Source organism: Trachurus trachurus (assembly GCF_905171665.1).
Source record: "Trachurus trachurus genome assembly, chromosome: 8".
In the NCBI taxonomy this organism is placed as follows: domain Eukaryota; kingdom Metazoa; phylum Chordata; class Actinopteri; order Carangiformes; family Carangidae; genus Trachurus; species Trachurus trachurus.
In genome coordinates, this window is record NC_139905.1 from 3,386,757 (window position 1) to 3,412,392 (window position 25,636).

The 25,636-nt window shown below is 41.9% G+C and overlaps 2 protein-coding genes across 2 annotated transcripts in view; both read right to left on the bottom strand.

The window, feature by feature from the left end:
• Positions 1 to 25,636, bottom strand: part of LOC310989793 (uncharacterized protein) — a gene marked incomplete at its 5' end in the record, with an annotated part of 171,673 nt that overhangs the window by 94,132 nt on the left and 51,905 nt on the right. The window contains one exon of the mRNA XM_083976942.1: positions 12,152 to 12,325. Coding sequence (XP_083833068.1) covers positions 12,152 to 12,325 — 174 coding nt within the window. The remainder of the gene's footprint in view (positions 1 to 12,151; positions 12,326 to 25,636) is intronic.
• The window catches only part of LOC310989732 (uncharacterized protein), a gene marked incomplete at both ends in the record, with an annotated part of 28,016 nt that continues 18,877 nt past the window's right edge, over positions 16,498 to 25,636 (bottom strand). Inside the window, 2 exons of the mRNA XM_083976879.1 lie at positions 16,498 to 16,610; positions 18,236 to 18,390. Coding sequence (XP_083833005.1) covers positions 16,498 to 16,610; positions 18,236 to 18,390 — 268 coding nt within the window. The remainder of the gene's footprint in view (positions 16,611 to 18,235; positions 18,391 to 25,636) is intronic.

The following is a 25,636-nucleotide window of genomic DNA, read 5'->3' on the forward strand; positions in this document are numbered from 1 at the left end:
ATCTGAATAAAGAGGAAAATAAATCTGGACTCAAATGAGGAATAAATACAACTCTGTGTTTCTGGACTCATTTTACATCATTTGTCACAGATTTTTTAGAAGAAGAAAGAACATTTGCTATAAATCCACTTGAATCCACTGTAGGTCAATCAAATATTTATTATTGACCATTCCTTTGTGGTTACACCATTTGACGTGTTCAGTCTGACTTTTGTAAAAGGAAAAAAAAGAAAAGAAAGAAAAAAGGTTAAAATGTCACCAGTGGCGGCTGGTCAATAGAGGGCGCTCGGGCGCCGCCCCCCCTGATGAAAAGTGAATTTTAATGATTATTATCTTTTCCAAAATAATAATTTAAAATTAATATGTTTTTCTTATTGTACCTGTGAATGTGATAGGAATTCTTAAAATCGAGCTGCATATAAAATAAAACCATTATTTAGAGGCTAATTTGCCTACAGGTTCATTTACTGTCTCTGTCTGGGGCGCTGGAGAAGTCGCCCGAGCAGTGTACCAGCTCAGCCAATCAGTGACTGTTGCTAAGTAAAAAATATACGGAGCAACAGGTAATTTAGCCAATCAGCGTCGTCGGATTTTATGCCTTTGGGGCGCAGAAAATATTGCCCCAAACCAAACATTTTGGTCTCCCGTGGTAACCAGAAATCGAGGGGGAAATTAACCGAGGAGCTGTCCTCGGTAGCAGGATGGCTATGGAGTTTTCATCAGTTTCAAATTCTGTTTCCCGTATAATTTACTTAAAAAATTTACTTAAAACAGTGAGGACAGATACCACACGGACTGTTACTGGAGTTAGAGACGTATTTATCTGAACGGATTACAAAACATGAACTCTCAAGGGACACATGAACGGTGCTGTCAGCTAACGTTAGCCAAGCTAGGCAGGACTAGCAGCAGAGCTTCACAGCTGGATGAAAAACGAGTAGGGTGAAGCTGCAGTACCGGAGTAACCGCAGTTCTAGGACCGCAGATTCAGGACCGCAGTTCTAGGACCGTTCGATTTACGTCACTGCGCTTCCTACCAAGTGGAGACTGCCGTTACCTGCTGATCATTTTTAATCTCGTCTGAAGTTACTGCCGTCAGATTTATCGACTACAAATCACCTCAAACGTGCTCCTAACTACTTTCTGGACATTGGACTCTCTCTATTCTACACTCTATTGGTCTTTTTACTAAAATTAAAGCTTGAATAATGTAGAATATTTATTAAAAGCTATATTTTTTCAAAAATAATATTATATATATTATCATATGTGTTAGGATGGGTATATTTGTGTAGTCTTATCTGTCATAAACACGTTTACTGTGGCGGACTTCCACTGAGCTCCTTTTTTTTTTTTTTTCACTGAGACAAGCAGTGACACCAGAGGCTCTGAGCGCAGGTTTGGTTTTCAGCAGCGGTGTGGAAGGCAGAGAGCCTCCACTCTCCCTGTAACAAGCTACAAGTCATTTATTATGCTGTTAAATTACGGTAAATATCCATAGTTCTCCTCCTCTGCTGTCCTCTGATCAGAGCGGCGTCCCTAGCAACGGCCTGTTTTACGTAGCAACGGTCTGGCAATCGACTGCTGGAATTCTTTTTCTGTTGTTTAATCAGCTCCTTTATTCATTGCCTAAACCTAATATGGCACAATTACACTTCTCACTCAAACTGATCTGGGGTCTCATTTATAAAACTGTGCGTGGGATTGTTACTAAAAGTGTACGTACGCCCAAAAGCCAGGTTTTGCGTGCGCCAGTAAATATTCAGACTTATAAAACCCTGCGTACGCACACTTGCAAGCAAACTTCCCTTTATAAATCACAGAGTTCCTACAAGTGTGCGCAGCTGAATCCGCTTCTCGTCCCTCCCTGTACACGCCCTGTTTTAACCCTAGATGGTCAATGCAAACCACCACATGAATGTGATCTGCATGTCAATGAGCCTGACGTGCTCTTGTTCTGTCGGTGTTGTGAATTAGCTGCAGGTGTGAAAGTGGCGACGTGACGTGTTGCTGCAGCTGTTAACGGCGTCAGCGGCTCAGAGCGCACGCGGTGTTGTTTTGGTGCGCTGCCCTCTCACATGCTGGACCCGGTTCGGCACATAGTTACAACAATGACAACAGTTCTAATCTGAAACGAGTTATTAACCATTCGTCTCCCTCTCCCTCCTTTCTCCTCCCGCGGTGCCGTGGTGCAGCATTACGCACGGGGCTCACCGCTGTATTATTTACAGTAATTAGACTGATCGATAAAACTTTGAATAATTAGCAGAATCAGTTACATTCTGATGAATGATCAAACATGACACTTCTCTTGATAACAAGAAAACAGAATGTAACAATTGTGGGAACGATTACTGGATTTTTTCCTCCAGGGTTTGAGATTTAATTGACTCTCGATCATATGTTCACACAGTATCATAGGAACATATAGTTATTTACACCATGTATTTATCCCATGCAGCAGCGCCGTCCTCTCCTCCTCCTGCGCTCTGGGAGTGGACAATATGATGGAGAGACGGTGGTGATTAAATATAGAGAAGGAATTTTGATTTTGAATTTTAAGTTAGATTCTAAGAAGATGTTTCTGAAACACCAGTCCGATGCAAAATAAGGGCGCTGTTGAATTAAATCACCATGGCAACATGGATCTAACGCATACGGGTTGAAATTAAATGTGTGACGGCAGATAATAAAAACATAATCGTTCTTCTCAATCATCATTTCCCGAGTCTGACTTCAGTTCACCACCACACCGTCTGTGTCGCCAATTCCCCTTTTCCTCCAAACCATGCGTACGCCTGGCTCAGAGTTTGCTTAGAGCTGTGCACATTCTCCCGTCAAGTTAGTTTTTTATAGATCACAACCTTGGTGTAAAAAGTCACGTACGCCACTTTCAGCCCCGTTTTGTGCGTACGCAACGGTTATAAATGAGACCCCTGGCCTGTCTACACTCTACCTGATCTTTTTACTAAACTTAACCAACTCCTTTCTTCGTTGCCTAACCACTCAAACTCAAAATGTGAACTTGTAATATAAAATTCAAAGCGGAATAATATAACGGTCAAAGCGGTGACCGTTTCCATAGTAACGCAGCTACTTCCGAACGTTGGGGGTGTCGGGGCGCTGTGACGTAAATCGAACGGTCCTAAAACTGCGGTCCTAGACCTGCGGTTCTAGAACTACGGTTACTCCGGTACTGCAGCTTTACACTATTGTGAAAAACACAGTTTCACGGTGAGGAAATACAATGGACAGGTGGATAAAACTCTGTGGGCCTGTGGCGGGAGGCTGTTATGATGCGACCGGAGGCCGCGTAGTGTGTGAGAGGAGCACCATTAACCGGCACGTCAGAGACTGCTCTCTCTTGATGCTCGGAGCGAACTTTTGGACTACATGCTGTTGGTTCGTCCGCGATGCGTTCACAGCTCATCCGAGAGCGTTTTTATTAGTTCATCCAGCTTCTGGGACACTGGACTGGACACTGTTATTCCTGAGTGACACCAGGGGAAACTACTCACCCAGGCTGTGACAGGACGTCTGTGATGCGGAGCATCAGGCTGCAGTGCACTGTTCAATATGTTTACAGTTAGACTCGTCATCAAACCTGATAATGCTGATCTCTGAAATTCAACAAAATAAAAGAATCCCATACCACATGAATACTGCCTATATTACACTTATTCCAAAGCCAAACAAGGACCACACCAATTGCTCCAACTACCGACCCATATCATTAATAAATACAGACATAAAAATTATAAGCAAGGCTCTATCAATTAGATTGGACTCTGTTATCTCATCACTAATACACATTAGGGCTGTCAGAACGAACTTCGCTATTCGAATACAATTCGAATGTTAATCAAAATGAGAACATTCGAAGGTGAAAACTGACGTTCAAACGTTTTTAACGAGGCAAATTAACGTGCGTCGCGACGTTCAGAGTAGTACACATGTTGATAAAACAAAATGCAGTTGTTGTTGTGCACAAGGTAAAGCTGCAGCTTCAAATATACCAGCAGAGTTTTTTAAACTGCCCGTTCATTCAGCCGCCACGGTGCGCGTATATGTCCCCACACTACACGCACACCTTTTTTTTTTAATCAGATCCGCGGACCACTTGTGTGCTGATCATGGATCAGCTGTGATCTGTTGCACCAGTGCCCTCCCTGCAGCCCCCGCGAGGAGGGGGGAGTGGGGGGATGCCTCCCCCACCTGTGAAGCGTGTTACCTCCTTTTTAAAAAAAATATATACCTACCGCAACATATGGTTCACGTCAAGATAACTTATGTATTTTTGCTATTCAAACTTCCACAGTCCATAGTTGTCTTTGTTTAACACTTCAAGAGACTTTTGGTTAAGTATGGACAGCTCCTATGCAGGATTGTTCTGCGTTCTGCTGTGTCGTTGTCGCCACCGTCGTCGCTGCGCTGCCCCCCCCCCCCCCAATAATGACAAAAAAAAAAACATAACCACTCCTATAAATTCTGTAATATTCACCTATCCAAGGCGTACCCAAAGTAAATTGAATGCTGTTCTTGAACTGTTTGGAGAATATGGATGGGCTTGGTCTCTTTTGAAAGGTAACACTCTGAAGTTTTTCCCCAAACTGAAATAATCACTGTAAGTGCTATTATCATTGAGTAATCCAAGTTGGAACACACTGAATTAGAATGTTTTTATTCTCGCCTGAATTTTTTTGTTGCAATCAGATGCCTGAAGATGAGTGTAGCTGAGAATTTTAGCTGGAAAACACAATGGGACCACAGCATGAAGCCTTACCTGGCCCCAGTTCAAATTTGATAACAATCCTGCTAAAAATTAGTATTTTACACATGTTTTTCTAAGTGTATATCTAGGCGTTTTCCTAAAATTGCCATTGAGAAACAATACATGCGCCAAAGTGCAGCTTTTGCAAAGTTACGCATGAAAATGGCAGTGCTGCCTTTTCCCAGGGACCGTGAATGCAGCACATCGTTTTTATCGGAATTTCATTGGCTATTCAATGCATCAGTTGCCATCGGGATTGGTTTCTATTGGCTGAAGCCATTCAGCGCTGTCGGAGGGGATGTTCCTCATCAGACACAGCCACTCATTCGCTATTGCAGGCGGCAGCCGGGGACAGGGAGCTTGTGATTGGTCGAGTGAGCTGTCAATCGAAAGGTCAGAGGGCAGCGCCATTTTGTAAAGTGAAATAAACATTGTTTTCATGTAAACGCCGGACTTATGAGGAGAAATAAACAGATTTACTGGATATACAATGCGTAATTTCATAAGATGCAGCAGCGGGATGAGGCTATCTACCGGTACAACCGTGTGTTTTGGACTAAATACTTACTGGATTGGATTTACTGGACTTTTCTGAATGTAACGACACCAAGTTTGTGGGGAAACCCTGTGATCCTGAGCCTGCCCTGACACAAATCGTGAGTTATATCGGCTTTTTACGAACTTTGTTAGCATGTTTATAGTCTGATTCGAGTGTTGCTGTGATGATTATATTTAGGAATGGTCGGCATATCTTTAATCACAAGAGTTTTAGCTTTCCAACGATATGTGGCATCACTATTTCAAGTGACTGGTGACATCCTCTATGACACCTCCCTGTTTAAAACCCCCCCGGGGGCCCGTGGGCGGGCCGTTGGAATGGTAACAGGTTAAAAACATATTAAAAATTCGAATGTTAGTCGAATATTTAACATAAGATGGGTTAGAAATTCGAACCTGATTTGGGGGGAAGATTGACAGCCCTAATACACATAGACCAAACCGGCTTCATCAAAGGGAGACACTCCTCAGAAAACACTCGAAGATTATTTAACCTAATAAATCTCTATAAAAGCAACACCCCTCCAAATAAGCCACCCTTCATCATAGCATCCCTCGATGCAGAAAAAGCATTTGACAGAGTGGACTGGTCCTTTCTCTTCACCTCCCTTGACTATTTCGGATTCCAGCCATATTTCATTAATTGGATTAAAACACTCTACAATTCACCCTTAACTAATGGAATTATATCAAGATCCTTCCAGTTACAAAGAGGAACCCGACAAGGATGCCCATTGTCCCCACTACTGTTCGCACTTTTTATCGAACCTTTGGCAGCCTCCATTAGACAATGTGATAACATCACTGGTATCCAAGTAAAGTCACACCACCATAAAATTAATTTATATGCCGACGATATATTATTATACATCACAAACCCCTCATCTTCACTTCCATCAGTCCATAATCTGATCAGCAATTATAGTCGGGTGTCTGGCTACGCTATCAACTGGACGAAATCTGAGATTCTGCCTATAGGTGGGTGGGATGCTGAGGCTGGGGACCCCCCCTCCAACCGTATAGCCAAATCAATCAAATACCTTGGAATACACATCTCCCCAAACCTAAACGAATTATTCAAACTCAACTATACCCCCCTATTACAAGAAATAAAAGACAATCTGGAAAGATGGAATAAACTTCCATTATCTCTAATCGGCCGAATCTCAACAGTTAAAATTATAGCTGCTGCGCAGCGATGGGTCGGGTCCGGGCTACTTTTGGGCAAATTTAGGCAATTCTGAGCAACAAACAGGAGAATTGGAAGACAAGACAGTTGTCCTTATAATGTCCAATTTGCATCAGTTGAGGATTGAACCCACAACCTCGGGAACTAAAGACCATTGTCTATCGCACTGAGCTAATTGACAAGTGACAGTTCAACATTGGCTTCACAAATTGAGTAAGCCATTCACTGTCGTGTAGAAGAAAAAGAAAAATCAGTTTTTGAGGTAAAATAATGATATGTATTTGTCAAACATCTACTATGAGTCTAAGATGTTAGGAGCCTTCGCAGATGGTCCAGTCCAAGCTATTTGGATTTTTAAATTTAGAAGCTTGCTGTGACGCCACCATTAGGACAATTGTCTTGTGTTTCGTGTTGAGGACATTTGACATTTTGATCTGTCATCATCATCATCACCCTGGCTGGGTCTCGAACTCACAATCTCTGACACCAAGAACCAGCTCTTAACTCGCTGAGCTAATTAGCTGGTAGTGAGACCTGCTGTGTAGCTTCATTTATCCACTCAGGTGAGCCAGTGCCCGGGCAGCTGTTGTGGTGAAATGGTCAAAATGTCAATAATTCAGTCATCTAAACAAAAATCTGATAATACATAAATTGCATCTTGACAGCATGGAAATGTTGGTGATTTGTTTTTAATGATAAGTGTTTTGCTTCATAAGAGAAAATATGATGTTTATAAATTCCACTCTCACATTGACTGCAGTTGTTCCCATGAGAGCAGAATTCAAAATGTTCTCAAAAATTCAGTTTTTGAATTAAAATTCTGATATTTGCTAAACTTCATCAACCATGACTCCAGAATATTGTCATTTTTTTTCAGGAAGTTTGAAAATGTATTTAGCAAGAATTTGATGGTATATGTTTACAGTAGTAAAGGTAAAGGTACTTTATTAGTCACATATACAGCTAGTACAGTGAAATTCTTTCTCTGCGTTTAACCCATCCCTGAGGAGCAGTGGGCAGCCGCGGTGCAGCGCCCGGGGACCAACTCCAGATTATGAGCCAGTGCCTTTGGTCAGGGGCACACATGTTTTTAGTGGTGGGGGAAACCGGAGCACCCGGAGGAAACCCACGCAGACACGGGGAGAACATGCAAACTCCACACAGAAAGGCCCTGGGCGGCCCGGGATTCGAACCCAGGACCTTCTTGCTGTGAGGCAACAGTGCTAACCACTGTGCCACCGTGCCGCCGTGTTTACAGTCAAACGTTTTCATGCACTGTAGGCTCAATTTTTGCTTAAAGCAGAAGTGAGTGATATATTTGTGTTAATATAAGTGTTAAATAGTTGTATCTTCCGACAGCAATCACTTACATAGAGTGTTTGGTCTGAAACACGGGTCTGTCAGTCACTCTGCTCTGCTCTGAGCCGAGGAGAAAACATTTATCGTATCCTACAGTTTTTATCCAATGAGGAGAGAGAACGGCATGCAGGGCTGTGTGTGCAGCCAAGGGACGCCGTGAATGTGGTGACGTAGCAACGAGGACTGTTATGGTGCGTTCAAGGAAACTCGTATTTTTCCAACCGTGAAGTGGTACCAGTTCGATCTGGTACGAGTTCACGGGTCAGAAGTTACGAGTGGCCGTTATAGTGACTTTCACAGGTAAAACAGGTCGGAAAAATACGAGTGGGTTGCCTGGAACGCTACAAAGTCGTAAGTTGTGACTTGAAGCTGTAATTTACGATTTCAAAAGCCTGCCTGGAACGCAGCATTAGCGAAAACGACCGGACCACTCACTTCTGCTTTAATCAAAAATCCGAGAAACAAGTTTTGTGGAGGACAGTCTGGAGATGCTCTGTAGCAAGTTTGGTGACAATTGAGCAAAAATTGTGGGAGGAGATACATTTTAAAAGTTTTACAGTTATTGAAAAAAACAGAGTGATGGACTTCATAATTTGTAATAAGTTTAAGTGGACAAAAGTTTCAGCAGTATTGAGGCTACATTGTGGTGAAGTTTCAACACTGTAGCATCTACCGTTGGTTTGGTAGGAATTTTTAAAGTTTTTAAATTTAAAGGCTTATTGTGCCCCCCCTAGGAGGGGGGGGCACATGTCCTTGGAGTTGAGTGAATCTGGCATGGGACTGAACCTTTGTGCAAAGTTTGGTGAGTTTTCGCCCATGGGAAGTATGACTTCCTTGGAAGAAGAAAGAAAGAAAGAAAGAAAGAAAGAAAGAAAGAAAGAAAGAAAGAAAGAAAGAAAGAAAGAAAGAAAGAAAGAAAGAAAGAAAGAAGAAGAAGAAGAATTCCTAGGAATACAATAGTGTCCCGGCAGCTTAGCTGCCCGGACCCTAATGAATATCCTCCCAAAAATAAACTATCTTTTCGCAATGACTCCTGTTACCCCACCCACTGGCTGGTTCTCCTCTCTCAATAGTACAGTTACCAAATTTTACTGGAAAAACAAAAAACCAAGAATTAAACTATCTACTCTGCAAAAACATAAAGAATATGGAGGACTTGGGGCTCCAAATTTTGCTGTCTATTTTTTATCACACCAACTGCAATATATCCGCCACTGGACAAACGACATCAGTTCACCCTGGCTTGAAATTGAAAACAACCTGACCCAAGAATTAAGCATCAGAAATCTCCCATTTATAGACAAATCCATTAAAAACCACATATGTTACAAAAACAACAATACCATCAACACCACTCTAACGGCCTGGTGGAAATCAAATGAATCTCTCAATTACAGCCCCGCACCATCCTCTCATACTCCTTTATGGAATAACCCCATGTTTTTAATTAATAATAAAACCATTGCCTTCCCACCCTGGATTGAGAGAGGAGTGACCAGCCTGGGACAGTTATTCAATGGTGGCCTGTTCATGACCTTCGACCAGATCCAAAAGGAATATAATGTACCGGCTCACTGCTACTTCCAATATATACAGTTAAAAGAAGTCATCAAGAAAAGCATCAACATCACTAACTTTAATAATCACAGCCCCCCCTATACGTAAAGCTACAATTACTCAAACCTCAGAAAATACTATCCCAGATATACAAGATCCTAACATCCAACGATACAACAATATCAATCCCAACAGACAAATGGACTATAGACCTCAATAACCTCCCGGTAGACACCAATTGGCAAAACATATGCAACAACACATTCTCCATGACATGTAACTCTAAAACCCAATTGATACAGTACAAAGTTCTTCATAGAACTCACATTACCACATACAAACTACATTGCATGGGCTTCAGCCAAAGCAATACCTGCTCTCTTTGTTCAACCTCAGTAGATAATTACATCCACGCGCTCTGGCATTGCCCATCCATTCAAGAATTCTGGTCGGAGGTCATGGGCAGGCTATCTGAGATGCTGGGCCTCAACATCCCCACATGCCCAATCATTGCTTTACTGGGCGACCTATCTTCATTATACATACCCAACCAGCATAAATCGTTTGTACTAATATCATTTACTATTGCCAAGAAGACCATATTAGCGAACTGGAAAGACAGAACAAAGATATCTATAACCCATTGGCTAAATCTACTAACAGATCATTCAAACCTAGAAAAACTTACAGCAGTTTTAAAAAATAATGTCACATCCTATGAAAACAACTGGTCCCCCTTTTTACAATACCTGCAACGTTGACGCTGATGCTGTCTATCTACGTCTCCTCATAGTTACATAACCTCCAACTTCCCCTGCTCTCAACCGCCTTGGAATGCAGGTGTGTATGTATGTATATATTTACTTATTATCAGGTTTCTTTTTTTTTTCTCTCTCTTCTTCCTTTTTTTTCTTTTTTTTCTGTATTTTCTGTGTTTTCTTTTTCTTATGGGTACTTAATCACCCCACACTACAACTTGGATTATAACAAGATAACCACTATTACTACAATCACTCACTACTGCCCTTGAAATAATTGATAATATGCAACAGATGGTTGGATGTGGGGCTGGGCTATGTTGGACTCGCTGGGGTGCTGGGCGGGGGGACCCCCTTACCCGGTCGCCCCCGATCGGGGCGGGCGGGAACACGGCTGGCAAAATTAACCCCCCTCCCCCAAGAGATAACGGAATAACAATTAAATAAATAAATACGATAAATAAGAGAAAATAAAAATAAAGAGAATTAAAAATAGAATAAAAGATAAATGTCACCCGTCTGGAGAGCAGACTCCCTCCAAACAGGTCTGGGGGTTGCCCGGTGATAGAGGTGACAGGGATGGATGGATCCATTATGGGCCAGTGACCTCCTCAGGGTCTGGTTGCTGTCCCAAGCAGGATACCCCCCTCCCCCCCAAAAAAAGGGAAAGAAAAAGGGCTACCCGTTGGCCTCATCCCGCCAGGGCCCCCCGTTTCGCGCCGCCCGGCTGCTGGGCCGGGTGCGGGGTGCCCCCTCGCTCGGTGCTCCGGACCCCCGGTCCGGCCTCGTCATCCAATATCTCAGTTTATTGTAACTCATTTAATCAAATTATACAGAACTTGAATTAGAATGATCATCTTTGCCTTATATTATGCTATTCTATGCTTTATTAAGTCATGCCATGTTATGTTATGTTATGTCATGTTATGCTATCTTATGTCATGCATAGACACGTGCATACACACACATACACACTCACGCACCCACCCATATACACACACACGCAATGAGTCTCTTGTCATCTTGTTTGTCTATCACTGTCACTGTCTTGTCTTGTTTACTGCACGTAAAATAAAAATAAAAATAAAAATAAAAAAAACCTGATAATGCAGCAGTTAAGTTAACATCTCACATCAGCAATAAGACCAAACTTAATCACGTTATGCTCCTCCTATAGTGTTCCTGTCACACTTTGTCTACTTTAATCACTGTTGTAGGTTACATCATACACATGCCTTTTAATAACCATATTTTTGTATTAAGAGTATTTGCTAATATATTTCACATCCACTGTGTGCCACCAGTGAAAGACTGCTGTTTGTTCATTGTCATTATCTGTCAAACTGCTGATTTATGAAGGCAAATAAATAATTAATGTTTATCCTATCAGGTACAGATCGGGACACAAACGAGGAACCGGAGGGCTCAGGCTGAATCAGACTCGTTTATTACAGGCAGGGGTCAAAACCAGGCAGGCAGTAGAATAGGCGAAGGTACAGGTAATCGGCTGGCTATAATCTAGGTCACGAATCAAAAGCTGGTCATACACTGGGAGATACTCAAGGAAATTATACGCTGGAACTCTGACTCTAAGGACAAGACGATCTGGCACAGAGGGGAGGGGAGACACGGCTTAAATACACAAGGAGGGGGGAAGACAATTAGACACAGGTGAAACACATCAGGGAGGGGAAAGCAATCACACAGGCGGGAAACTTGACAGGAAGACAGGGGTAAGACAAGGACTTCAAAATAAAACAGGAAGTGGCACAACAAGAACAGAACTAAAACCCTAACAGGCACTAACGGGCCCTGACATATCCCTAAAATGGGTTTGGGGTTCTTTTATCAAGATGGTCACCAAAAACTTCAGGGACGAACAGCCCCACCTAGAATATTTTTCACCGGCCGCCACTGAATGTCTCTAAGATCTACAATAGTAACAGTCAGTGAACTGACCTCAGAGTCTCCAGTCTACAGTCTGGACTCTCCAGAAAACCACTCAGATCCTTCACTCCTGAATCCTGCATGTCGTTGGAGCCCAGGTCCAGTTCTCTCAGGTGGGAGGGGTTGGACTTCAGAGCTGAGACCAGAGAAGAACAGCTGATCTCTGACAACCTGCAGCCCTCCAATCTGAATAAAGAATAAAAGAAGAAGATTAATTCATTGATAACTGATCAATAATCAGATGCAGGGTTTCCCCCAGAAAACTTGTTGAGCCCGGTGTTTTTTCGTCTTCTCTGTTATTAGGGCCTGAGCGGTGACTGCAAGTCGCCCAGCGAAAGCCCTATTGTTATTGCTCTGTTTATTATTTTTCTTTCTTTCATTATTTTTCTCTCAAAAGGATCGCATTTTTGGAGGCTTCAACATGCCCCAAAATGCGTCAAATTTGGCATGCACATCAGGCCTCGCAAAAAATTTGATATTTTAAAGTCGCTGGGAATGGGCGTGGTCAGATGGCTGAATAGCGCCCCCTAGAAAATTTCAAAACATCAGCCCCTCCTTTGTGTTTCACCTAGACGCATGAAATTTGGTGGGCTTATTGAACCAACATGGTGAAATCACAACAGGAAGTCGGCCATTTTGATTTGAACTTTTGACGTTTTTGAACTAACTCCTCCTTCAGATTTCGTCCGATTGACTTCAAATTGGCTACAGACCATCGAGATGCCATGCTGATCAAAAGTTGTGCTCCGCAGGTCTCTAGGTCAAAGGGCGTGGCTTCTGGGGCCTTGAGAATTTTGGCGACTTTTCGTTTGCTCGCCATTTCACCTTCAAACAGCTCTCACACCCACATACTTTATCTGATCAGCTTCAAACTCGCTGGACATGATGACGGCTCCGCCCTGAACGTCCCGATATATTAATTTCAGTGGCCAGGTTTTCCTTTAACGTGTACTGATTCCACATAGTTGACCCCATCAACTTCATTCCACTTCTAAAACATGCAGAACAAGTTGGTGAAGCTACATCATGGACGCTGTGAAGCTACGAGTAATGGCGTCCGTGTGGCGTCATGGCGACTATCGCCCCTCGCCATGAAAATACGTTTCCCCTTTTGATGGCTTTAATGAACTCGTATCATCATGAAATTTGATACACAGGTCCAGGGTGGAGACCTCTTCCATCTGATAGGGGTGTCGCTCATGTCGCCCCCTAGTGGAAACAGGAAGTGCCATTTTTTGCATTAACATTGTCCGATTTCCTCGAAACTTCACGTGTGATGAAGGACTGACCCTGAACACACCTGCACGCATCCCATTACTGCCCCCTGGTGGATGAACCATTAACTGCTCATAACTCCCTCATGCTTTGTCCGATTCACTCCAAACTTCACATGAGTGATGAGGGACTGACCCTGAAAGCACCAGACCACAATTGCTTAGCGCCACCTGGTGGATGAACGAAACATTGCATTTGTTGCCTCCTTCCAGGTTTTTTCTCCCTTTCAAGTTCACGCCACAGCCCCAATATGCCTCAGGCCCCGCAGTCGCATGGGTGAGTGAGGGCCCGTCATCGCCGCTTGCGGCTTTAATTACGGCCACTGGCAATCGCACCGGGCACTGGTCCCAACAGCTATGAAATAGCTGCAGGGACCAGTGCGGTTTAATCGGATTCGGTATGCTATTACTTTTCTCAACAGTTTACGAAAACTGCTCAAAATTTTGCATTGAAGTCAATGGGACGGGCAAAAAAAAAAGTGAAAAAGACCAATCATTGGAGTTTAACAAACGTCTACTGCTCAGGCATACTTTCACCTAGAGACTTCATTTAAACTTTAAACAGTAGACACAAGTCTTGTGTATTGTCGTATTACTCCACGTTTTGATAGGTCATATAGTTTTTGATCAATCCCTGTTCAATGACCATGATCATTTTTGGAGAAACTATGAGATTATAATGGGTGTGTATTGCATAGAATGTTCGTGTCAGAGCGCGTGACATCATCGGTTAGAGTGGGAGAGATGCCAGAAAAACTCCAGATTTTTTCTCTTTCCACACTCGGCCTGTCCACAATTTACACTCTACACACATAATTTTTTCAGAATTTGTAAGACAAACTTGTTATCTCTCATATCATGTGCTCAAAATATCAGAGAGACTTACAGAATTTACAGAATCAGCCTCTGAGTGCGGCCACGTCTGTCTCTGCTCCTCATTGAGTCCAATACAAATATTTTCTGAGAGAAGCAGAACGGCCCGATGTTTTAAAACTGCCAGCGTCTCCAAAATATTTACTGTAGAAACACCAAATCGTACCAAATTTTTCAGGAAGTCCTTAGAGCAACGTTGATCTGTGTTTTGTTCTGATAGGAGTTACCGTTTTGTCATGCTACGCCTAAATGTGAGACCGGTGCAGAGGCAGAAAATGGCTCTTTTTCTCCACGTTTCTGTCTGTCTCAGCCTGCGGGGGCCCCTATCGCCGTGGTAACCTCTTTGATCCTCAGGCCAGGGCTCGTTAACTTCATAAACAATCAACCTGGCGCTCGTTTAAATGTTTATAAACACAGACACAGCTAAATCAGACTGACACAGGATGCAGCTACTAACTAACTATGTGTCAAGTCAGTCACACACACACACACAGACTCTAGAGCCAGCTTCATGTGATTACAGTTACACACACACACACACACACACCTTCATGTGATTAAAACACAGTTAACGTGCAACAGAATTTAAACTTAAACCATGATTTAATCTGGTTTTAAAGTTAAACCTTGTTGGTGACACACACACACACACACACACACACACACACACACACACACACACACACACACACACACACACACACACACACACACACACACACACACACACAGGTAACCTAATGTGGTTACAGCTCCTCCATATCAGTGCTTATAGAAAGATGATCATGTGTCTGTCTGATCAGCTCTGTCTTGCGCTTAAGATCGTGGGTTTCATTCCCATGTTGACAGAGATGGCAAAATCGATCGAAAGACGAACTAAGCAGGGTTAGCTTACCTTAAATAAAAAGCTCCGGATTAATTGTGATGGTTAACTACATGACTTGTGACTTGTATAGTTCCCCTTTAAATCAATAGCGAACTAACAGGACATACAGTGTCATCATCACACTGCTGTTCATGGTCTCTCTCTCTTTTTCTCTCTCTCTCTCTCTCTCTGACTGAACTGAATCAGAGTCCAAAGGTCCAGTCCTGATCCAGGATTCAGGTCTTTCTTGGTCCTGGTCTCAGGAAACTCAAACTAAACCAAATGAAACTGTTTTCATCACAAATTACAGATGATTTCAAACTAAACTTTGGGAAATTCTCAGCAGGATCGTCAAAGACATAGAAACATCATCAATGTAGAGATGAAGTGAGTTGATGAGCTGATACTGGACATTTTCTCCAGAGTTTCTAGAAAACAGGGGTCGTCTGACTGAGAGAAATACGAGTGTGTGTGAAGGTTGAACTGAAGTGAACAGACATTATTCATGACCACTGAGTGAAATGAGCTGAAACTGAAGAATCATTCTCACACAACAACAACTGCAAATATTCAACAACCACTATTTCAAATGTCGTTAATCAATTCAATCAAAGTCAATGATTCAAGTTCTGAGTGAAGATCAATCAGGTTCAGTTGTGGATCAAAGATCTAAGATCTACAACAGTAACAGTCAGTGAACTGACCTCAGAGTCTCCAGTCTACAGTCTGGAGTCTCCAGAAAACCACTCAGATCCTTCACTCCTGAATCCTGCAGCTTGTTGGAGCCCAGGTTCAGTTCTCTCAGGTGGGAGGGGTTGGACTTCAGAGCTGAGACCAGAGAAGAACAGCTCATCGCTGACAAACTGCAGTGCTCCAATCTGAATAAAGAATAAAAGAAGAAGATTCATTCATTGATAACTGATCAATAATGATTCTCTGTTATTACCCCCCTTTTTCAAGACCTGTCTTTGGAAAAATACCTTTTTCAGACAAAATCAAAGAAAAAATTAATCTTTTTAAAATCATGTTTTCAGTATCTGTGAAATAACGTTCTGGTAGATTGTAGCGCCCACTGATCTCTCTGAATGTGTGTAACTGTGTGTCCATCTCTCTTGCGCTCTGTTTACACAAAAAGGCACGCGCATCAATTGCAGTGTTTTATTTTGAAAATTGTTTTGATTTTGAAAGTTGAGCGGATTCTCTCGTGTTTCTTTGTTTGACCTGCCTGGCTTGACGCAATCACTCGCAGCTCGCGCACAAAATAGACCAGACACCGAAACGATCGCTGCAGGACGTCTGGTGTGAACGACACAATCGTTTAACATGAGCCCCGAAAGGAAACGGGCTCAGCTTCTCGGCGCTTCGCAGCTATTCGGCGCCTCCGCGTCCGGTGTGTCCCTGTCCCCGGCGACAACGCGGCCGTAACCGCTGTGATATGACGACCCCGCCCCCGGAGGAACTGTGAAGGAGTCAGCTGCGGTCAGCTGTGATTAAAATGACCTAAACCGAGTCGAGTTGAGCTGTAACTGTGTGGCAGCGCTCTGCTGTGTGGCGAAGGGGTAACACACACACACACACACACACACACACACACACACTTGGCGCAGATGCAGCTGCATCTCTGCAGGTGACTGGTGTGTGAGTGAGGAAGAAAAGCCCTGACTTGCTTGGACAGACGTTGTTTGATGTCACCCGCTGATTTGCATATATAAATATCTAGACCCCGAATATAAGACGACCCGTCTTTTTCAGACTTTTTTTGACGGAAAAAATATCGTCTTATATTCGGGTCAATACGGTATTATTGTTATTAATAACTACGTGTCCTCCACTAAGGATTTTCATAGTTGAATCTGATTGATCAGATTTTGCCCATAGTCGACTAATCGTAGAATCATGTTGTTTTTTTCCTCATTGATTCATGATCTCATTCGTGTCTTTTTCTGGAGAAAAGAGTTAAAACAGCTGAATAAACTAATTCTTCAGTTGGCATCAGATAACAGGACATTCTCCATCCGTCCTTTTCCTGATCTCACTCATTAGGCTGCGATGACATCATCATCTCTCTTTCAGGGACGTTGCAACGATGACGAGTACGAGTGTGTGTGTGAATTAACGAGTGTGTGCTGTGAATTAACGAGTGTGTGCTGTGAATTAACGAGTGTGTGCTGTGAATTAACGAGTGTGTGTGGAGAATGAAAATATGGAGTCCGATCGTTGTGAGGACATTATATGAGCATTAGTGCTGATTCAGACGGGTCAGAGGTCGAGGGTCACAGCACCATGATGTTGTTGTTGTTGTGTGTGTGTGTGTGTGTGTGTGTGTGTGTGTGTGTGTGTGTGTGTGTAGGTGCTGCACGATATAGACAGAGAATGCGTCCCTTAGTTTAATATTGTAAATAAAACTTTAGGCCTGAATTTAGATAGAGAGAGAGAGACGGTGATCCAGTGTTCGATCACTCACTGTGATGTTTGTATCTAAACAGTCTCTCCTATATTATAAGAAAACAGATAAATTCTATGTAAAACCAGATGTTCAGCAGCAGGAAGCTCCCCTATATATTCACAATGGTACCATCTTTTCTTCACAACCACATTTTGCGACGATTAGGCTGCGAGCTCTCTGAATCGAATCGTGTAATAGTCGACTATTGGAGGTCACCCCTATTAATAACTTTATTGATTGACTCGTATCAGGGTTACATCAATAAACTAACAGCACAGGGGTCAATGACGTGATGAAACCCAGTGTCAAGTGGTGTAACTTGATTTTTGATAAAAATCTGAATAAAGAGGAAAATAAATCTGGACTCAAATGAGGAATTAATACAACTTTGTGTTTCTGGACTCATTTTACATCATTTGTCACAGATTATTTAGAAGAAGAAAGAACATTTGCTATAAATTCACTTGAATCCACTGTAGGTTGATCAAATATGTATTATTGATCATTCCTTTGTAGTTACACCATTTGACAAGTTCAGTCTGACTTTTGTAAAAAGAAAAGAAAGAAAAAAGGTTCAAATGTCTCTAAGATCTACAACAGTAACAGTCAGTGAACTGACCCCAGAGTCTCCAGTCTACAGTCTGGATTCTCCAGAAAATCACTCAGATCCTTCAGGTCTGAATCCTGCAGCTCGCTCCAGCCCAGGTCCAGTTCTCTCAGGTGGGAGGGGTTGGACTTCAGAGCTGAGACCACAGAAGAACAGCTGATCTCTGACAAACTGCAGCGCTCCAATCTGAATAAAGAATAAAATAAGAAGATAAATTCATTGATAACTTATCAATAATCAGACGCAGGGTTTCCCCCAGAAAACTTGTTGAGCCTGGTGTTTTTTCGTCTTCTCTGTTATTATTATTATTATGATCAATAACTTTATTGATCAACTCGTATCAGGGTTAAAGACGAACTAAGCAGGATTTCTCCCGTGGCTATGCTACATTTTTACCTTAATTAAAAAGCTCCGGATTGTGATCATTAACTACATGACTTGTGACTTGTTACAGTGAGAAGTAGGGTTGCCACCTTTGAGTTGTGAAAATAAGGGACACTCGACCAAATGTCGACGGGGGGGGGGGGGGGGGGGGGGGGGGGGGGGGGGGGGGGGGGGGGGGGGGGGGGGTGACACGGGTCAAAACGCCACACTTTTCATGTAGGCCTATGTATTTTGTACACGTTCAATTTCTTGTATTAACACATATTTTAAACTGGAATGGGGGCAGGTACAGTGCACCTCATTGACTTGACGTAGCTAAGGCCAGGACGGGCTACTTGTTTGATCCAAAACATAAAGTTGCAATATCCCACTTAAATGTAATAGTCATACATATTAATGCCTATAGCCTGTGAAGAGGCTGTCACATGTTAGACATGTAATGATTCCTCACAACAGCCTAATAGGCTTTATGCATAGCTCCACTACTTCCTGAACATTTAAACAAGTTCCTTTATTTCCTGTATTATTGGACAAACTGATGGTGTGTCTGACCTCAATGGTCAGAGAGCTGGCCAGCTTAATGGGAGGACTGGATGGTTTAAGTTCAGGAAGTAGTGGAGCTGTGCATAAAGCCTATTATTAACAGTGATTTACCATGGTTTGAAACACATGCAAATCAAATAAAAATACATCTGCACAAAATGATCAGAAATAACACAGTGCTAATGTTCAGACCAGTTCAAGACCAGCTGCATATGGCTACCAGCAACAGCAGGTCAGACGAATAAACAGCACCCAGTTAGTTTGCTTTTGTTTATGTAATAATAATAATATAAAAGCCTAATATAAAATCAGCCCAGTGCGTAAAGCTGTCGCTTCAAGCGGAGATTTTTTTTTCCCATATTGCCCGTTCATTCATCATCCCGTTAGACTGAAAATAGATTACAGTGGGTTTTTTAGGTGCTGTAGCTACAAGCAAATCTCATGTTGTCTATTAAGACCTTTTTAAATGTGAAAACAGAGTAGACCTACTCAAGATTTGCGTTTGAGCAACACATAACAGGGCGGCGAAATATGTAGATAGCCACAAGTTAAATTAATTTACCGATTATCCATCTTATTATCTGTCCTGCTGCGAGCGGCGCACAACTTCTTTCAGTGGTAACTGACTGTAAATAGGCTATAATGACCTCTTGACGCTCGGCTCAACAGCTGAGCAGCGTATCCCCTCAGCTGAACATCTGCAGGCGGAGACGTCAACAGCAGCGGATCAGCTGATCTCTCCCTCCCAAACGCTCCGTTCTGGACTTTCAAAGTAAAGGTGACGCCAGCTGAAACGCCAGCTGAAAGTGTCCTACAGAGAGGATGATCTCTGTTTCGTTGTAGTTCTGACAAATGCTGGATCTTTACAGAACACGTGCGAAGTGATGCTGCATTCATGACAACTCGGAAATACGGGACAAAGCCCGTCCCGTATTGATTCAAAACGGGACGCACTATTTTATTTCAAAATACGGAACGATTCCGTATTTTAAGGGACGGGTGGCAACCCTAGTGAGAAGGTTCTCTGTCTTCACCTGGCGTCTCATGGCTGAAAACAAACCCTGCAACATCAGTACAGTTACTCGGTCGCCGCCCCGGTGTCCCAGCTCTCGTCTCTGCACACCGCGACACAAACGCGCTCTGTAACCCGTAATCTTTTGTTCATGACAGTTAAGACGACACAAACACACGCGCGTAACATCGCTCCATTTATTGATTTTTCGCCGGCTTCGTTGTAAACAGATGCACATGGCTGAGAGGAGGCTAACCAAATAAGCGGAAAAGCGAGCGGACTTGCATAGTTCCCCTTTAAATCAATAGACAACCAACAGGACATACAGTGTCATCATCACACTGCTGTTCATGGTCTCTCTCTCTTTTTCTCTTTCTCTCTCTGACTGAACTGGATCAGGTCCAGTCCTGTAGCCTGGCTCTCGCCAGACCCTTGTAGTTCCGCAAAGCTACGCCAGAGGCGCTACGCTCAGCTTCGCACAAGGGTCTGGACTCGAGGCCAATGCAAACTTCTTCCCCGGAGCAAAAAATAATGAACCAATCAGGATCACCGGGCGGAACTTTCTGAGGTGTGACGTAGCGCTGAAGCGACTGTTTGAGTCAAACAACAATGGCGGCTCGCAGTGAGGAGTCGTGCGTTGGCATTGATTCTGCTATTTCAACTGTTTTGTCGAATCTATCGAATATTAATTCTTTGAAAGATGAACAGAGAACGACAAGTGGTTTATCCAATCACATACAAGATTTTTTTACAAGGCCCCGCCTTCTGAAATGAATCGCCTATGGAGCAGTCCCAGACCCTTGTGCGGAGCTCAGCGTAGCTTTGCGGAACTACAAGGGTCTGGCGAGAGCCAGGCTACCAGTCCTGATCCAGGATTCAGGTCTTTCTTGGTCCTGGTCTCAGGAAACTCAAACTAAACCCAAATGAAACTGTTTTCATCACAAATTACAGATGATTTCAAACTAAACTTTGGAAAATTCTCAGCAGGAACGTCAAAGAAAGAGAAACATAATCAATGTAGAGATTAAGTGAGTTGAGCTCAGGGCTTAAAGTAAAAAAAAATCCTGAGCCTGAACTTTTTTCCAAGGAGCGGGGTGCAGTGGATCCGACGCATAGCCTACACATTATAGGCAATTTAGCAAACAACTTTTTGGCATTGTGCTTGGTAATGTACACAGGGTTCATACACATTTTTTTTTTTTTTTTTTAATTTACTTTTTATTGGTTTTTTTAATACACATACAAAATGTGCCAACAGGGCACAAAAACACACAGGTTAACAAAACATAACATGACAAGGGGAGGATTTGTTCATTAAGCGGAGCATCCGAGTCAGGCATAAACACATCATACATAAAAGGATGTTTCTTGAGGATATGGAGCAAAACATTTCTTAATCAAGAGTTTAGCCTTATCTTTATGATCTATATGAAATCAGGTCTTACAGTTGACACATAGCTGAGCCATTTCAACCAGTTCTCTTCAAAAATATCATATTGGTTTTTGAGTTTGAATGTAATTCTCTCCATAACATATATATTATAAATGATATCAATCCATTCATTAATTGTTGGTTTGTCTTTTTTAAACCACTTTCTGGTCAGAGCCTTTTTACACCCCACTAGCAACACTCTCAGAAGGTATTTGTCTCTCTTTGGAAGATTAAGTCCATCCAGATCACATAGGTATATGACTTTGAAATTTAAAAACATCTTCCTTTTGAAAACATCCTCCAGGACTCCAATAATCTCTCTCCAAAATGGAGTCACAGAGGGACAGTTCCAGAAGATATGGAAATGGTTTGCTGAAGTATTCCCACAGGATCTCCAACAGGCAGTCTGATTTGAATAGTTGGTCTTTTGTGCAGGAGTACGAAAGAATCGAGTCACATTTTTCCAACTGAATTCCCTCCAGGAGGGGGAGCTTGTCACTGACCACTGTTGTCTGCAGGTCCTGTCCCAATCTTCTTGAGAGACTGTAAAGCCTCCCTCTGCTTCCCATCTTTCCTTAATGTCCAAAGTATGATCACTTTTAAGATTTTGAAGAGCGGAGTATAACTTAGATATTATCTTTTGGAGGGTGACATTCTTGTAGGCTCTTTGAAAAATTTTAAGAATTTCATCCCTTCCTGTAGTAACATCGCTTGGGAATTTCTTGCTCATAAAGTCCTTAATTTGTAAATATCTGAAGTGATCTTGATTGTGCAAACCAAATTTTTCTTTTAAGTCCTGGAAGCTCAAAACCTTATCCTGATCAAAGAGTGTGCAGTAGGCTGTAAGTCCATTTTCTGTCCAGTTTTTGAACCTTGTGTCATAGTTTTTCGGCACAAAATCTGGATCGTATGCAAACCATTTAAACATTTCGGCTCCTCTCTTCAGATTATATTTTTTTATAACTTCACCCCATGTTGTCAAAGAGCCAGATATCCATGGGTTATGGGGGTCTGGGAGGAGGTTAATTAATGAAGGATCTCCAACTAAATTATTAACTGGTGGCCCCTTTCCCATTGCCATTTCTATTTCTTTCCATTTTGAGCTATAATTTGGTGTACACCATCCCACTAATGGCCTAATTTGAGCTGCTCTATAATAATTTGACAAACAGGGGAGGGCTAGACCACCTTTCTCTTTTGGTAATTGTAGAGTTTTATATTTTATTCTTGGCTTCTTCCCTGCCCATATAAATCTGGAAAGAATTTTATCCCACTCTCGAAAATATAATTCTGGTTTCCCAATTGGTATAGAGTGAAACAAATATAAAAGTCTTGGTAAAATATTCATTTTGACCGAATCTATACGAGAACTGATATTTAAATAAGGGATTAAGTTCCATCTGTTGATATCTGCTATAATTTCTTTTTTAAGAGGGCCATAATTAATTTCTTCTATTTTTGATATATCTAGGGGAAGGAGAATTCCCAGGTATTTTATAGAACTTTTGTCCCAGTCTAGATGGTAAATGGAGCGGAGACTTTGAGGGGGATCAAATTGAAAACTAAGGACCTGGGTTTTTTTTGTATTTAATTTATACCCTGAGTATGACCCGTACTCATCTAAAACAGACATCAACGCTGGCAGAGATTCTATTGGATTTGAAAGGCTAACAAGCACGTCATCCGCAAAAAGGGCCAGCTTTTGTTCACCTGCTGCCATGTTTATACCAGTGATTTTGTTGTTCTGTCTAATCCATTGTGCCAATGGCTCAATAAAAATCGCAAATAAGATTGGACTTAGGGGACAGCCCTGTCTTGTTGATCTCTCCAGCAGAAAAGAGTCTGTGAGCTCCCCGTTGATTTTTAGCTTAGCAGATGGTTTGTCATAAAGGGCTTTTAATGTATTAATAATTACCTGGTCAAATCCAAATTTCTCCATAGCACTGAATAGGAATTTCCATCTAACCGAATCAAAAGCCTTTTCCGCATCTAAACTAACTAAAACGGCCTGTATTTTGTTTTGATTTATATGTCTGATAATTTGTAGAGATCTTCTAATATTGTCATGTGTCTGACGTGCAAGAACAAAACCTGTTTGATCCATATTGATTATTCGAGGTAAGATTTTCTCAAGTCTCTTAGTAGTAATTGAAGTAAATAATTTATAGTCCAAATTGAGCACACTGATAGGTCTGTAATTTGCGCAGTCTAATTTGTCTTTTTTTCCCTTAGGTATAACGGATATAATCGCTTCTTTCCATGATACAGGGGTTTCCCCTTCAGCCAGGACCCAGTTGAATGTTTTTAATAGAATAGGTGTCAAAACCTCCTTCAGTTTCTTATACCACTCTGAACTGAATCCATCCGCACCTGGAGATTTATTGGCTTTGAGTCTTGAGATAGCCGAATAAATTTCCTCTTTTGAAATTTCTGAGACTAATCTTTTATTTTCTTCTTCTGTGAGTTTTGGTAGATTTAAGGATTCGAATAGTGACTCCATTTTTTGGTCGGTATTAACTTGAGGTTGAGAATATAATTTTTCATAATATTCTTTAAAACAGTCTTTAATTTCCTGAATTTGGTGGTGAATTACCTTGGTTTTTGGGTCCCTTATCTTGTATATTGCATTGTCTGCCTGTTGTTTTCTTAACTTATATGCTAATAGTTTTGAATATTTGCTACCCCCTTCGTAGTATTTTTGTTTTGTGTAAAGCAGTTTCTTTTGAATCTCTTGGGAGTATAACTCTTCAATCTGATTTCTTTTCTTCTTTATTTCTATTTTAACCTTTGGGTCTGTTGACTCCTTGTGTTCAGATTCTAGGTTTTTAAGTTCAGTCTGGAGTGTATTAATTTTAACTTCTCTTTGTTTTTTAAGAAAAGACGACACTGCAATCACCCTCCCTCTCATTACTGCCTTACAGGCATCCCAGAGTATGGGCGGAGAAACCTCTCCATTATCATTAAACTCCAAGTATTCTTGAATTTCTCTTGCAAATTGTTCTGTCCTATCGTTGTTGAGTACGCTAGGGTTTAGTTTCCAATGTGAAAGCTTCCTTCTATGAGTATTTTCTAGGGACAAATAGAGTGGGCAGTGGTCTGAAAAGTCCATTGCTCCAATATGGCAATCTTGTACTTTGCTACTATCTGTCCCGAATAAAAAAAAATAATCGATTCTAGAATATGTTGAGTGAGGGGATGAATAGAAGGTATAGTCTTTGGCTGATGGGTTTAGGTGTCTCCAAACATCAATTAATCCTATTTCTGATAGTAGCAAATTAATTTTCTTTGTTATTTTTTGGGGGCGGGACGTTCTTGTCGCTGTTGAGTCAAGATTCGGGTTAAATGTAGTATTAAAGTCACCTGCGCAAATTAAAGTCCCCTGTGCTTCAGTTGTGATCCTTTCAATTACTTGAGTATAGAAATTTGGTTCTGAACCAGGAGGAATGTATACATTATATAGGGTAAATAAATTTCCATCAACTTTTCCACGGATCATTATGAATCTACCTTCCTTGTCTTTAATAGCAGACATATGTTCGTATGTCACCCTACCCGAGATTAGAATAACTACTCCCCTAGTATGTTTAGATCTATTTGAGGAGGAAAAGACATATTTAAACCCCTGTCTTTTGAGTTTTTCATGTTCAGTTTCCGTCAAGTGGGTTTCTTGCAGATATGCAATATCTATGTTTTCTCTTTTTAATTTAAGAAGGATTTTGCTTCGTTTGACTGGGCTACGAAGCCCGTTCACATTTAGAGACACTATTTTCATTATCTGGTCCCTGTATGCGTCGGCTTACCTCTGTAATTGTATGATGCTATAACTTTAACAAAAACAGATTTCCCTTGTAGAAAAAGACATTTCTCCCCTGTACTGAACATAGAACAAGAACAAGTGTTTACGCTCATCGTAACAGAAATGAATACACAAACTTCCTGTGACTGAGGGACCTTTGTCCCTCTAGGGTCCCTGTTGGTGGGTGGAGGGAAAAAACCTTCCTGGATGGTTGGGGCCCTCCTTAGTGGTGTAGTGGCTAACCAGCCGGTGCACTCCATGTCCA